Below are 14,324 nucleotides of genomic sequence, written 5' to 3'. Positions count from 1 at the left end.
CTCAGCCAGCCCAGGGCAGAGGGTCAGCCTGGCCCAGCCTCAGAGGGGAGAGGAGATTTTTTATTTTTACACTGAAAAAATTCTTTTCATTATTGACTCTTCAAGTCTTTGTTTATAGGTATTTATATATATATGTGTGTGTGTATTTAAAGGTTTGTTTATTTTAGGGAGGGGTGGGGGAGGGGCAGAGGGAGAGAGAATCTCAAGCAGACTCCACACTGAGCACAGAGCTGGACACGGGGCTCGATCCCACGACCCCGAGATCATGACCTGAGCCAAAATCGAGTTAGCCCCTTAACTGACTGCGCCCCCGGGCGCTCTTACGGATATTTATATTTTTATAGTATATATCCTTTCTTTCCCTACTTCCATGGGTCGTGCAGTCGGTCCCACATCTCATGGTCTTCCACATCCTTGGTCTAGTGGCTGTGGCTTCACTGAGTACGGGTGCCACGGCTTACTGGCCACACCGCTTTCCAGCGCTTTTCTTGGCCTAATATACACTTGGCACATCGCCTTCCTGCTGTCAGAGCTGTTGAGACGGGACAGAAGCAGCCAGGAGGGGGCTGATGCCCCTGCGGAAGCCTCTCCTGGCTTGGCTGGCGCAGGACGACGGCACAGGGTCCGAGGAGGACTGCGGGGTGTGGGGGGCTGGTGTGCAGGGCCGGCTCGCCTGCACCCTACTGCCCTCGGCGCGCTGGGCCGCCCTCCAGCCCGCCCTGGAAGCCAGGTGGTTCCTCAGACACCGCCGAGCCCTCCCCATGGCAGCTCTGGTTTCAGGGAAAGTTTGTTGACTATCTTAAAATATTTTATAAACATTTTGGGTTGGCAAAAAGCTGGGCTGTGTTTTGCCAAACACATTTTGCCCTCGACTTTTAAACTGACGTGTATTTTAAGGAAACCTAATCTGCATCATCTTCCAGTGTTTACTTACTTCACACAAACGTCGTTTTCTTAGAGGCCTGGTACATGCTATCCGAGAAGACCAAAAAACATGTCTTCTTTTCTTTTGTTTTTTTAAATTCTCTTTCTTAGAACCCAGAGAGTTGGATTCTTCCAAGAGTAACTGAGCTAAAACCCCAGGGCCAAAAAGTGCACATCAGCTTGAAACTGCCCGGAAGATTCTAAATCCCTGTCTGGGGGCGCCTGGGTGGCTCAGTCGATTAAGTGTCTGCCTTCAGCTCAGGTCATGATCCCAGGGTCCTGGGGTCGAGTCCCACGTCAGGCTCCCTGCTCAGCGGGGAGCCTGCTTCTCCCTCGCCCTCTACTCACTCTGCTTGTGCTCTCTCTCTGTCAAATAAATAAATAAAGTCTTAAAAAAAAAAAAAAAATCCATGTCTGTCTGATACCAGGCACTTAGACGGAATTTTAAAATTCAGTTGTGATCTTTAACGTAATTAATATATCCCACACGTCTGTGAAATGGATCTTAGGTGTAACATTCCTTTGATTCAATTGATTTTCTGGGTCCTGGATTCTCTTCAAATATACTCAGCTTCAGTTTGCTATCAAGAGTTGGTAATGGGGGGGGAAGAGTTGTTATTGGGGCGCCTGGGTGGCTTAGTTGGTTAAGCGTCTGCCTTTGGCTCAGGTCATGGTCCTGGGGTCCTGGCATCGAGCCCTGCGTCGGCCTCCCTGCTCGGCGGGGGGTCTGCTTCTCCCTCGCCCTCTGCTCCCCCTGCTTGTGCTCTCTCTCTGTCAAATGAATAAATAAAATCTTAAAAAAAAAAGAGTTGTCTTCCGTCCGCCGCCAGCATAATGTGTGGGGTGCCCACCGCCTCGCAGCCCGCCACGGCCGAGACCCAGGCCATCGCCGACCAGGTGAAGCCCCAGCTGGAAGAACAGGAAAATAAGAAGTATGCTACATTTAAGGCTGTGGAGTTCAGGAGCCAGGTGGTCGCAGGGATGAACTACTTCATCAGGGTTCAAGTTGACGATGATGAGTTTGTGCACCTTCGAGTATTTCGAAGTCTCCCGCACGAAAACAAGCCCGTGGCCTTGTCCAGCTATCAGACCAACAAAGCCAGGCATGACGAGTTGGCGTATTTCTAGTTCCCACTCTGAATAGGGCTCGTCCATGTGGTTCTGTCCTCTGTGAACGTGTCTGGGATCAAAAGTAAATGTCGTTTCTACACGGGGCCACTTGGGGGGGGAATGTCACCACCTCTTTTGCGACTCTGTTCCTGACTTTCAGCGGGAGAGACAAAGTCAACACAGTCACTGATCTTAATTACTTTCAAAGAGGGCTTATATTCTCTTTAAATCCATATTTTTAAATGTTTACAAACTTAAAAAAAAAAGAGTTATCTGTGGTGGAAACTTTTTTTTTTTTTTAAAGATTTTATTTATTTATTTGAGAGAGAGAGAGAGAGCACATGAGAGGGGGAGGGTCAGAGGGAGAAGCAGACTCCCCGCCGAGCAGGGAGCCCGACGCGGGACTCGATCCCGGGACTCCAGGATCATGACCTGAGCCGAAGGCAGTTGCTTAACCGACTGAGCCACCCAGGCGCCCTGGAAACATTTTTTTTAATACATATATGAGTCTCTAGAGGTATAGAAATAGATAGAGGCATAGGTAGTCTTTGCATATACGGGCATATATCTGACCCATACATTCTGATTTTAGATTCTAAGTAGATCTAGATTTTATCACGTGAGACTTTAAAGGATTTTGTTGCTGTTTTTTAAGTAAACTCTATAACCAACATGGGGCTCCAACTCATGACCCCAAGACCCAGAGTCACACGCTCCCCTGACCGAGCCAGCCAGGTGCCCCGAGGCGGAGCCATCTTTACCTGAAGGACAGGCCCTACTCTGACCGGGGGAGCTGAGTGCTGCCGGGGCTGCTTTGTAAGCCAGGCCGGTAGTCACAACACTGACCATCGCCCCGATAAGATGGACGATCAGGGGCCCTTGGCCGAGCCCCCAGGCTCTGTGTGGCCCTCGGTCTGTCCTAGACCTCCACCCTCACTATGTGTGTGCCTTATCCACCATTTCTGCCAAACACCTAAATTCTGCTGTGGCATGTGCCATTTTCTCTCCCAGAACGCTCTGCTCCCCTCCCCACGCAGGCCCCACGTGGACCCTTCATGCCCTGCATCACAGGGGCTTCTGCTCGCTCCACTGACCACCGACATGCTCTGTCCAGCACCAGTCATTCATGTCGGCTGACGCTCTCCTTCCGGGCTCGTGCTCTCTTTGAAGGCAGGGGAAGTGTCTTAGTTTCCTGTGGCCGCTGTGACCAGTGATCCCACTGGGTGCCTTAAAACACAAGTTTCTTCTGGCGCAGTTCGGGAGGCCAGAAACCCAAAGCCAATGTCAGTGGGCCCAAATCAAGGTGTTGGCAGGTCTGTTCTCGTTCTGCAGCCTGCGGGGGAGAACCGCTTGCCTCCTCGGGTCCTGGCAGCCGCTGGTGTTCCTTGGCTTGTGGGGCCGTCCCCCGCCTTCGGGGCCCCTTCAGGTCACTCCGCTGTCTCCACAGCATCCTCTCCCCGTGTCCTCACATCCCGCTCTGCCCCTTCTAACAGAGACACTTGTGGCATTCCTGGCCATAATCCAGGACACTCCCCACCTCAAAATCCCTACTTACATCTGCAGGTGTATCTTTTTTTCCAAGTAAGGTAACATTTCTAGTTTCTAAGAACTAGGACCTGATACCTCTCCCCAAACAGCCAGCATCCAGCATTCACTCAGTCTGCGCACCTGCCCCACGAGATGGGGACGTGCCTCTCCCCACGGCAGACGAGGAGACGGAGGTGTGCAGAGGTGAGTTGGTAGCAACACCAGGAGCTAGGCCAGGTGTTCCGGCCCCAAAGGCCAAGGCCCTGGGCCTCTGTACTTCCTGCCTCTGTGGCAGTGGGTTTGTTCAATGACTAAGTGACGACAAACAACTGAAGAGTTTGAAGAAGACCGACAGTAGCCCAGTAGCCGATGAAGGAGGGGGAGGGAAGAAGAGGAGGGAGGAGGAAGAGAGAGTGGGAAAAGAGGGAACAAAAGGATCTGGGGGCAGGCGGAGTGCCCCCTGAATTTCTCCTGGCACCCCATAGCTCCTGAGACTCCCAGACTGAAATCGTCCCTCCGAAGGGCTGGTGATCCTGGACTCATCCCAAACACTCCCCACCCCTGCTTTCTTCCCGGAAGGAGCCCCCGTGCGCTCACATCACCCCCCTCGTCTGCAGGGCACGAGAGCTATGTGACCTTCTGCCAGCTGGAGGACGAAGCTGCCTTCACATGCAGCGCTGACCACACCATCAGGAAGTGGGACGTGCGCACCGGACAGTGTCTGCAGGTCTTCCGAGGACACACGTCCATCGTGAACAGGTCGGTGTGGCCGGGGCCCCAGGGGACAGAGGTGTAGGCCGTGCAGCCCCTGCCCCTGGAGGAACTTAGCTTCTCTGGGGAAGCCCACCTGCAGATGCATGTGTTTCAGGCATGACAAGGGCTGACTGCCCAGGGTTGCATTTGGGGGTTCAGGAGGCAGAGGTTGGGGAATGGAGGCACCACCAACACATTGATTGTGCCCGGACCCTGGCAGCACACTGCCCACTCCTAGGCACCAGGAAAGGCAATGGAGGCCTCAGCTCCTACTGATGGCAACAAATTCCAGAGAAGGTGGTCTAATTGGTACCTGATGGTCGGCCGGGGGGGGATTGTTCTGAAGACGAGTCCAGAGTATTTGTAAACCTCGCCTTTCCATGTTGTTCTTGAAATAACCCACCCCCGCCTTCTCAAGGAGGTTTGAATTTTTCCTTTCCTTATTGAATTTGGGTCTGAGCTGAGCCATGAAAATTCCTTTGCTGATCAGATCAATTTGACACTATTTATGTAACTTGTGGTGGCCGACTTAAACTCCTGAGGGAGTGTCCAGTATGACCAGGAGTCTGGGCACCTGCCCGCGGGCCCTCAAGGCCTCACTGAGGGGGCGTGGGGGTGGGGGGGGCCTGGGGGCTGAGCTAAGTCCGTCAGGAAAAGGGCTCAGTGCAGGCAGGCATTTGGAGGGTCAGGGGCTGGGCTGGGCCGGGCTGGGCGGCTGGAGGAGAGCTGTTCTCAGCCACAGGGATGCTGCCAGCCTGAGCTTGGTGCAGACCTGGCTTGGGGTGGGAAACGACTCGCCCAGCGGCTTAGTGCTTGCCGGGGCGGGGGGGAATGGGGGGCCCTGACCCACCACTGACTGGACTACCAGCTGCCTGCAGTCAGAACCGTGCACCCACAGGGCAGGAGCCAGGTACCGTCCCTCAGCAGAGAGACGGCTCAGGATGGTTGCGAGTGGAGAAGGTCCCCTTCCCGCCCCTGAGCTATTCTGAATCCTGCCCCCGCCGCTAGAGGGGACGGGGCCCGCCACCCGCCACCAGGGCCCAGCAGCTGCGGTGTGGAGGAGGGCACACCTCCTGCTGGTCGCTTCCCGACACCCTTCCTTGAGGAAGAAGTTTGTGAGTGAGCAGAGGTGTGGGTGTGCGGGGGTCTCGCGCTGTGAGGCCGGGGCGGGTGGGAGAGGCCACATCTCAGGACCGGCTTGCGCTCAGCTTGTAACCGGAAACTATCAGCTGCTCCTCAAGAGCAAACCTGGATAATCGAGGCTAGAAATCATGCTGTGCCGGGTTCGGACTCTCCTGAGCACACACACACCATATACACACGTCCACACACACCACGTTTGAGGGGTCGAGGTCCCAAACGGGTCGTTCTGGGCAGAGACTAAGGGTGACTTAGCAACCGGTTGCATTACTAAGTAACCGTGCTCACAGACGTGCCATATCCCTGAGCATTTCCATTCCCGAGGATGTGGAATTCACTTCTTCCCGTGTTTTCAGAGCCCGGCCCGGTGTGTGAGTTTTGGGGGGCACCGAGCATGCCTTCTCATGCCAGGCCGGACCGGGCAGGCCTCCGGCCCCCAGAACTTTCCCCGCGGTGCCACGTGCTGTCACGTGGTCACTTTCCCTTACACATTCGCGTGTCCTGAAGACGGTACGGACGGGGTGTTAGGGAAGAAGTGAGTCCGAAGCAGTGCGCGCATCGGCGCGGTCGGCCTCCCAGTTGCCTGTGGGAAGTGAGCACCGCGCAGAGGTGAGCGGCGTGGACGGCGAGCAGGCGGGAGGGCTGTTCTCAGGGCCCATCTCTCCCCGCACCTGGGCCAGGCTCGCGGGCGGACGGAGCAGCCCTCGCCTCTGACCCCACGACGCAAGGTCGCCACTGCTCCGTCCCCACACTTGTGACACAGGCCGGTCCAGCCGCCCCTCCCGCCCCCCTTTGTGGCCTCCTCTTGGTGAGTGGGGGGGCTCAGGGCTTCCTAACAAGGGTGTGTGAACAGAGCCTCTGACGTCATGCAAAGCTCTGTACTGAAGACCAACGTGTATTTTCTGGGGAGAAGTTCTTAGCATTCATCAAAATGAGGCTGAGGATCGTGAATATTCGCTGCTCTGGAGGCCTCTCCTCCCCCATGGGTGCGAACGGAGCTCCGCCCACACGAAGCTCCCCGGGCTCACTCAACACAGGGCCCTGTGAAGGCCTGCTAGGCACCCCTGCCCGCTCTGAGCCCTGCCCCACCCCTGCGTGCTCCGACCCCTGCCCCCACCCCTGCCTGCTCTGACCGCTGCCCCACCCCTGCGTGCTCCGACCCCTGCCCCCACCCCTACCTGCTCTGACCGCTGCCCCTGCGTGCTCTGACCCCTGCTCCTACCCCTGCCTGCTCTGACCGCTGCCCCACCCCTGCGTGCTCCGACCCCTGCCCCCACCCCTGCCTGCTCTGAGCCCTGCCCCACCCCTGCGTGCTCCGACCCCTGCCCCCACCCCTGCCTGCTCTGAGCCCTGCCCCACCCCTGCGTGCTCTGACCCCTGCCCCCACCCCTGCCTGCTCTGACCGCTGCCCCTGCGTGCTCTGACCCCTGCTCCTACCCCTGCCTGCTCTGACCGCTGCCCCTACCTCTGCATGCTCTGACCCCTGCCCCACCCCCGCGTGCTCTGACCCCTGCCCCTACCTCTGCATGCTCTGACCCCTGCCCCTTACCCCTGCGTGCTCTGACCCCTGCCCCTACCTCTGCATGCTCTGACCCCTGCCCCACCCCCGCGTGCTCTGACCCCTGCCCCTACCTCTGCATGCTCTGACCCCTGCCCCTTACCCCTGCGTGTTCTGACCCCTGCCCCTTACCCCTGCGTCCTCTGACCCCTGCCCCACCCCTGCGTGCTCTGACCCCTCCCCTACCCCTGCCTGGTCTGACCCCTGCCCCAAACCCCTGCGTGCTCTGACCCCTCCCCTACCCCTGCCTGGCCTGACCCCTGCCCCTACCCCTGCGTGTTCTGACCCCTGCCCCTACCTCTGCGTGCTCTGACCCCTGCCCCTTAGCCCTGCATGGCCTGACCCCTGCCCCTACCCCTGCGTGTTCTGACCCCTGCCCCTACCCCTGCGTGTTCTGACCCCTGCCCCTACCCCTGCGTGCTCTGACCCCTGCCCCTTACCCCTGCGTGCTCTGACCCCTGCCCCTTACCCCTGCGTGCTCTGACCCCCGCCCTCTCCCTCTTCCCACCAGGATCCTGGTCGCCAACAACCAGCTCTTCAGCAGCTCCTACGACCGCACAGCTCGAGCCTGGAGCGTGGACGAGGGGCAGGTGTCCCAGGAGTTCCGGGGCCACCGCAACTGCGTGCTGACCCTAGCCTACTCTGCGCCCTGGGACCTGCCTGGGGCTCCGTGCGCCGAGGAGGTTGGGGGGCTCCTGGTGACGGGCAGCACGGATGGCACGGCCAAGGTGTGGCAGGTGACCAGTGGCTGTTGCCACCAGACGCTGCGGGGCCACACGGGGGCCGTGCTCTGCCTTGTGCTGGACACGCCCAGTCACACCGCCTTCACCGGCAGCACCGACACCACCATCCGGGCCTGGGACATCCTGAGCGGGGAGCAGCTGCGGGTGTTCAGGGAGCACCAGGGCTCTGTCATCTGTCTGGAGGTGAGATCTGCCGGGGAGGCCCCCGGGTCGTCCTCTGAGCCCTACCCCGCGTGTAGTTAGCTTGCCCGGGTAGCAGACGGCCGCAGACGGGCGGCTTGCACGACAGACACGGATGGTGTCACCGCTCTGGAGGCTGCAAGTCTGACATCCAGGTGTTGGCCTGCACCTGGCTATATTCTCACGTGGTCGTCCCTCTGTCTCCAGACGTCCCCTCCCTATAAGGACACCAGTCCTACTGGATTAGGTTCCACCCGAATGACCTCATTTTAACTTACCTACCTCCTTAAAGACCCTGTCTCCGAATACACTCGCATTCACAGATAGGAGGGTTAAGGCAGTTGTCAACATAGGAATTTTGGTTTCTTTACATGTTCAGGGAGGATTATGTCTACCCAGAAACCCTGGTCCATAATTCCTAAATCCAAAAGTTCCACAACACGAAGTTGTGTGTGTGTGTGTGTGTGTGTGTGTGTGTGTGTGTGTTTAAGGCTTGGCACCAAAACTAACTTGGCAGCAAAGCCCGGCCTACACAGATAGGCTAGCTGGAGTTCGCTTTACCCCTTTTCCTGGGACTATGAATTCCTTTGCTGTGGAAACATGAGCGTGTTGCTAAAATCCAAAAACTGCTGAACTACATCTGGCCCCAAGATTTTGGACCAGGGATTCTGAACGTGAAAGCGCCCGCCCTTGATGGTCGTGAGGATTTCATAAACTAGTGGTGGACGTGGCCCAGACGTGACCCACATACGGGTGCCTGGTAGCTTGTGCTGTTGTTGTTGGGCATCAAACAGATATGCTGCCCGTGCTTATCTTTTCTCATTTTACACATGAGAAGACAGAGGCTCAGAGAGGGTAAGCAACTTGTCCAAGGCCTCACAGCTGGTAAGGGGCAGAGACAGACTGGAACCCAGGACTGAACATGTAACCAGCAGCTTATTTTTTTTTTTTTTTTTTTAAGATTTTAATCATTTATTTGAGAGAGAGAGTGAGAGAGAGCACGAGAGCAGGGTGAGGGGCAGAGGGAGAAGCAGACTCCCCGCTGAGCAGGGAGCCTGACGTGGGGCTCGATCCCGGGACCCCAGGATCATGACCTAAGCTGAAGGCAGACACTTAACCGACTGAGCCACCCAGGCGCCCCTAGCCAGCAGCTTATAAAGGCATGACAGGGTCTGTACCTTGCCGGGGTGGGGGAGTCTTACCCCGGAGGCGGCGTGTCCGGAGCCCAGCTGTGCTCTGCAGCCTGGCCCAGCGGCTTCATTCCCCTGCCCAAGTGCATCTGCTGCCGTGAGCTGAGCAGGGAGAGGCCCGCACCCCGGGGGCCCCCAGAGCAGAGGCCTCGTCCTGCCATCTGCTTGGATGGATTGCAGGGAGATGGCCCCGAGCCCTGTCCCCTCAGAGCTGTCTTGGCTGAGGGAAGTCTTGCAGGCCCTGTCCTTCGTGACATGCCCCTGTCAGGGTCTGTGTGCTTCCCCATGTGCCTCGGGCCTCCCCGAGCTGCCCGGCTGCTCCCCAGGGATGTCCTCGTAGGAAAGCAGCCAAAGTGAACAGTGAGGTCTCAGGCAGCCAAGGACAACACGCTTGGAGCATTTCCTGGGCCTCTGGACTCGTGGCTTGTACTTTGAAATCGTGCCGCTGGGTCACTTTTAAACACAGTGCGACAGGCCCCACGTTGTTGGGACGCGCTGCGTGGGAAACAAGAGGTGTCATCCCTTTGCGCCGTGGAAGCTCAGCGCCTTCCTTGCATGGGCTGAGCGGCGCAGAGGTGCCCCGTGTCCCACGGGGGCCTCCAGCCCGCAGGCTACTCACGCCAGCTCCCTTAATTTCAGGTCTGTGAGGCTCAGTGGGCAGTTTGGGAAGCGTGGTCCCTGGAGGCCTGGGGCTGCCTCTGGAGCGACGGCTGATGGGTCAGGACACACGGGGGCATGGGGCGGACACTGGGGCAGGAGGCCGTATGTGCTCCCCGAGACCCCACCGCCTCTGCCGTGGTGAATGGCCCAAAGCCAAGTTTGACCTGTGCTGTGGCTGGGGCGGAAATATAATCTGGACGAGTCAGAGTCCTGTCCTCTGGGATTTAAACTGGGAAATTATAGGGGGATCCTGGGTCAGCCGCGGGACCTGGAGTGGTAAGGGGCCCAGAGTGTGGCTGTCATTGGGCAGGTATGTGCTGGAGCTAGGAGGGCATGGGCCATGGCAAGGATGCCGGGGGCCTGTACTCGCGCCAGGCCTGCTGCCCGCTGTCTCAGCAGAAGGGGCTTCTCTTTCCTAAGGCTCCAGGGGTCCCTGGGCCCCGGCTCTGGCACGAATGTCTCTCGCCAGGGCTCACAGCCACCCTCCTCACCTGATTTCTGGTTCTCCTCTGCCTCCCTGCTCACCAGAGCTGCTGGGTGGCGGCTCTCTTGGCTGCATGGGGATTTTGTCTAGGAACCTGCAGAATTATTTTATTCGTCTTCGCACTTCCCCTGGGCCAGGACACTGGCTGTCTTGGCAAGGGGTGCTCCTGTGAGGGGCCTCCCCCAGCCATGCCTTCTCTCCCAGGCCCTTGCTTTCCTCCTGCGACACCGAGCAGGGCTGTGAATGCCACTCTGGTCAGCTGGGGCAGGCGGGAAGTCGGGGAGCCTGTCTCCAGGGCTCCTCCCTCCCCACCCGGGCAGCCCCGGGAGCCCTGTCCTCAGCCGGGACAATCGAGGGAACGGCTGGTGCGGCCGTAGCTCCGGGTGGATTCACCGGAACCTTTCGGGCACCGGCTGTTCTTCAGTAGGAACCGCTGACGAGGGACGCCCGCCAACAGTAACCACACGCGCGAACATTCCGTGCCCCTTGCTCCTAGTGCTGAGCGCTGCGCGGGCCTTCTCTGCGCCCCCCACGGGAGCCTGGCGGCATGCCGACTTCCGGTGCGGGGGAGCAGTCAGTGACGGGGCCGAGGGCAAAGTGACAAGATTCTTGGGTGCTGGAGCCGGCAGCCGGGTGGGTCCTCACAGGCAGGGTCTCTCCCGCTCGTCCACGTTCCCCGTGACACCTGCACGGGCCCCTCCCCCGTCACACAGAGCGGTCTGGAGGGGGCTCCGAGTCACCGGCCACGGCCAGCAGCACCGGAGTCCAGCGCCACCCCCCTGCTCCCCCGCAGCTCGTGAACCGGCACGTGTATTCGGGCAGCGCCGACAGGACGGTCAAGTGCTGGCTGGCCGACACCGGGGAGCGCGTGCGCACGTTTGCGGCCCACCGACACAGCGTGAGCGCCCTCAAGTACCACGCGGGCACCTGTAAGTGACTCCTGTCCCCGGCTGCCCCCACCAGCCCGCACCTGCCTGGGCTCGTCCCTCCTCGCCCCCACCAAATCCTCCCGCCCTCGGGGCCTCTGCGCCCTGCTTCTTACTGGACCGTCCCCTCCTGAGCCTCAGCGGCCGTTCGGGGTGGTCAGCAGCCGAGCCTCCTCCATGCACGTGTGCCTCCAGGGTTATTTTTTTTTTTAAGATTTTACTTATTTTTATTTATTTGACACAGAGAGAGAGTGAGAGAGAGAGCGCAAGCAGGGGGCGGGGCAGAGGCAGAGGGAGAAGCAGGCTCCCGGCTGAGCAGGTATCCCGATGTGGGACTCGATCCCAGGACCCCGAGATCATGACCTGAGCCGAATTCGGGCAGACGCTTCACCGACTGAGCCACCCAGGCGCCCTTCCAGGGTTATTTACAAAGAAGGTCCAAACAAGGGTGTGGGGCTTCCTCCCCAGCTTCACCCCACAAAAACACGCAGCAGCCCGAATGGCCAGGACACCCAGGGTTAAGAGCATCGTCTCACGGACACATTCTAATTCTTGAAATGAGACCTGGACAGCACTCACTCCTGCCAGACTGGAGGGCCACATGGGTTTGACTTCACCTGGCATTAGGTTTGACAACAGATAAGAGAAAGCCCAGATAACAGTGCTTTAAATGAAATAGTGGTTTGTTTTTCTCAGGTAGAATTTCTGAGGCTGGCAGTCTAGGCAGGAATGGATGGTTCCACAGTTATCAGGCACCCAGTTTCCTTTGATCACTTTGCTTTCATCACCCTTAGCACATGTCTTCTATCTTTTAGGGGCCCTCATAGTTTAATATAGCTGCTGGAGCTCTAGCCACCGTGTCATACTGTAGGCAGACAGGACAAAGAGGGAAGGGCAAAAGGATGTGTCTCTTAGCTGAGTGGGTCCCTTTAAAGATCTTTCTTGGAAGCCTTACCCAGAGACTGCATGCATCTCTTTGACCGCTGCCTACAAGAGGGACTGAATAATAAAATCTCTTATCTGGGGATATTGCTGCCAGGGTTAATCAGGTTATTTTGGATAGAAAGAAGGGCAGAATGGCTTATTGGGTAGGCAACAAGCTGTCCCACAGGTCTCAAACTGACACACCTGGGGTTTGCTGGCTCTGTCCTGCAGGCTTGGCTCATGTTCACACCCCAGACACACCCAGAAGACAGACACTGTTCCAGGAAGCACCCCCCCCAAAACACACACACCTCACCACACCTACATGGGAGTGGGGCTCCCAGGTTCCTGAACATCTTTCCCAAAACAATCCCCAGCATTATGTTTTGCCACCAGCCTCCCTCATCCCCCCTCTGTTTTCTCTCTCTGTCTCTCTCTCACTCTCTCTCTCTCTCAGGGAGCAGATGGGTGGGGGGAGTCACAGCAGAAAATGCAAGTTGACTTCACAGCACAGGTGTTAGATGAAGATAGAATGTGGATCTCTGAAAATAGAGCCCAAGATACCCTTGGGATTTAGGTGTCTGACACGGGAAAATTATTTTTTCCTTCTTCCTGGGTCCAAGCCTGTGAGTGTGATTATGGCTCTGCTCCCAAGTCAGGACCTCTAATTTAAAAAGATTAAAGCCGCCCAGAGCGCCTCCCCTTGGCAGCAGCTGGGATGGACCCCATCTGCTGCCCACTATTAAGGAAATTGGTCCGTGGTCTTTGCCAATGGGCTGCAGGTTGATCAGACTTAATTCCTGACCCTCTTCCTATCCACGGGATGCCCAGCAGCCACACTGGGTTGGGGTAGGGGAAGCAGGAAAGGAACAGAAGAGACCCAGTTCCCCTCTGGAGCCACAGCCGCTGGTAGCGTCAGGAGCAAGGCTGGGAACAGGCAGGCGAAGCAGTAAGTGGGGTAAGGAAGAGACCCTGAGGCTGGGGAGCCCCCAGGGCTTGCTCAGGCCGCTGGGCGGGTGCGGCAGATGCTGTGCGTACCACACCTGGGGCACTTCTTTCTGCTGCACCTCAGGTCCTCTGCCCTCGACTGCTTTCCCCTGAGGAGCAGGTGGGAGGAGGGCTGGGAGCTGACACCCCCAAGAGGGGCCCTCCACCAGTGACTTGCCCCCCACCTCCCAGGGGCACAGCTCTGAGACGGGGTCTGCACCTTCTCCCAGGGTCCCCCTGCAGTCACCTGCTCACTCATACACCTTCCATCCTGTTTCTCCCCCCATTTCGTGGAATGCCCTGCCAAATGAAGTGTTTGCACTCAAATCCTAGCGTCAGGGTCGGCTTCTGGGGGAACCGAGGCGAGGACAATAGTAAACAACGGAGTTCTTCTGGTCCCTGTTCTCCGCGCGGTCGCCGTTCTCGGCGGGGTCGCCGTTCTCGTCGAGGTCCCTGTTCTCGGCGGGGTCGCTGTTCTCGTCGAGGTCCCTGTTCTCCGCGCGGTCCCTGTTCTCGGTGCGGTCGCTGTTCTCGGCGGGGTCGCTGTTCTCCGCGCGGTCCCTGTTCTCAGTGCGGTCGCCGTTCTCGTCGCAGTCCCTGTTCTCGGCGCTGTCGCCGTTCTCCACGCGGTCCCTGTTCTCGGCGCGGTCCCTGAGTGGCAGCAGCGGCATCTAGAACTGGTTAGACATGTGGGCTCGCAGGCCCCACCCCAGACCTCCTGAGACAGAAACTCAGGTGGGCTCAGCAATCTGCCTTAACCACCCTCCAGGTGATTCGGGGGCTCACTGGAGTCTGAGAACTCTTGAACTAAGTTCTAATGTAGGAAAAGGCGCAAGGAAGGCCGAATCCCGGGGCTTCCCCAGAAGAGGTTGGGCAGGGGTGCTCTAGCGAACGCCAGAGGGTCTAGGCTCTGTTCGGAGGGCCAAGTTCATTACTGAGGAGGGGAAGGAACGAATTTCTGGATGGCCCTTGCCCCAGTAGGCAGCTCGGATGATGGGAGGTGGATGACCTCCGCCCCAACCCCAAGGCAGGGGCTTTCGAGCAGGGAAGCCAGGCCTCACCAAAGGCTTTCACCAAACGGTCTGAGCGAGGGGACCTGGGCCGAGGTGGTACTCAGGAGGGACAGGAGGCCCGGAGAGGGCCGCTCAGGCAGGCCCTGCAGCCCAGGGCGGGTTCAGCAGCCGCAGTCCCGCAGAGCTGGCTGCCGAGCACCGGGAG

At 58.3% G+C, this 14,324-nt stretch overlaps 1 protein-coding gene and 1 pseudogene across 8 annotated transcripts in view; both read left to right on the top strand.

The window, feature by feature from the left end:
- WDR86 (WD repeat domain 86) overlaps positions 1–14,324 on the top strand; it is a 37,162-nt gene that overhangs the window by 7,301 nt on the left and 15,537 nt on the right. For 7 of the 8 annotated variants that reach the window (XM_078059757.1, XM_078059758.1, XM_078059755.1 and 4 more), the window contains exons 3-5: positions 4,179–4,320; positions 7,524–7,938; positions 11,063–11,198. In XM_078059757.1, coding sequence (XP_077915883.1) covers positions 4,179–4,320; positions 7,524–7,938; positions 11,063–11,198 — 693 coding nt within the window. Of the gene's footprint in view, positions 1–4,178; positions 4,321–5,810; positions 5,990–7,523; positions 7,939–11,062; positions 11,199–14,324 lie in introns of those variants that run through there. The other variant, XM_036102072.2, reaches the window with a different exon arrangement.
- Positions 1,729–2,317, top strand: LOC118542167 (cystatin-B pseudogene; annotated as a pseudogene).

This window comes from Halichoerus grypus, chromosome 12 (genome assembly GCF_964656455.1).
Source record: "Halichoerus grypus chromosome 12, mHalGry1.hap1.1, whole genome shotgun sequence".
Lineage (NCBI taxonomy): Eukaryota > Metazoa > Chordata > Mammalia > Carnivora > Phocidae > Halichoerus > Halichoerus grypus.
Note: the sequence above shows the minus strand (reverse complement) of the source record. Positions and strands in the feature narration are given on the sequence as shown.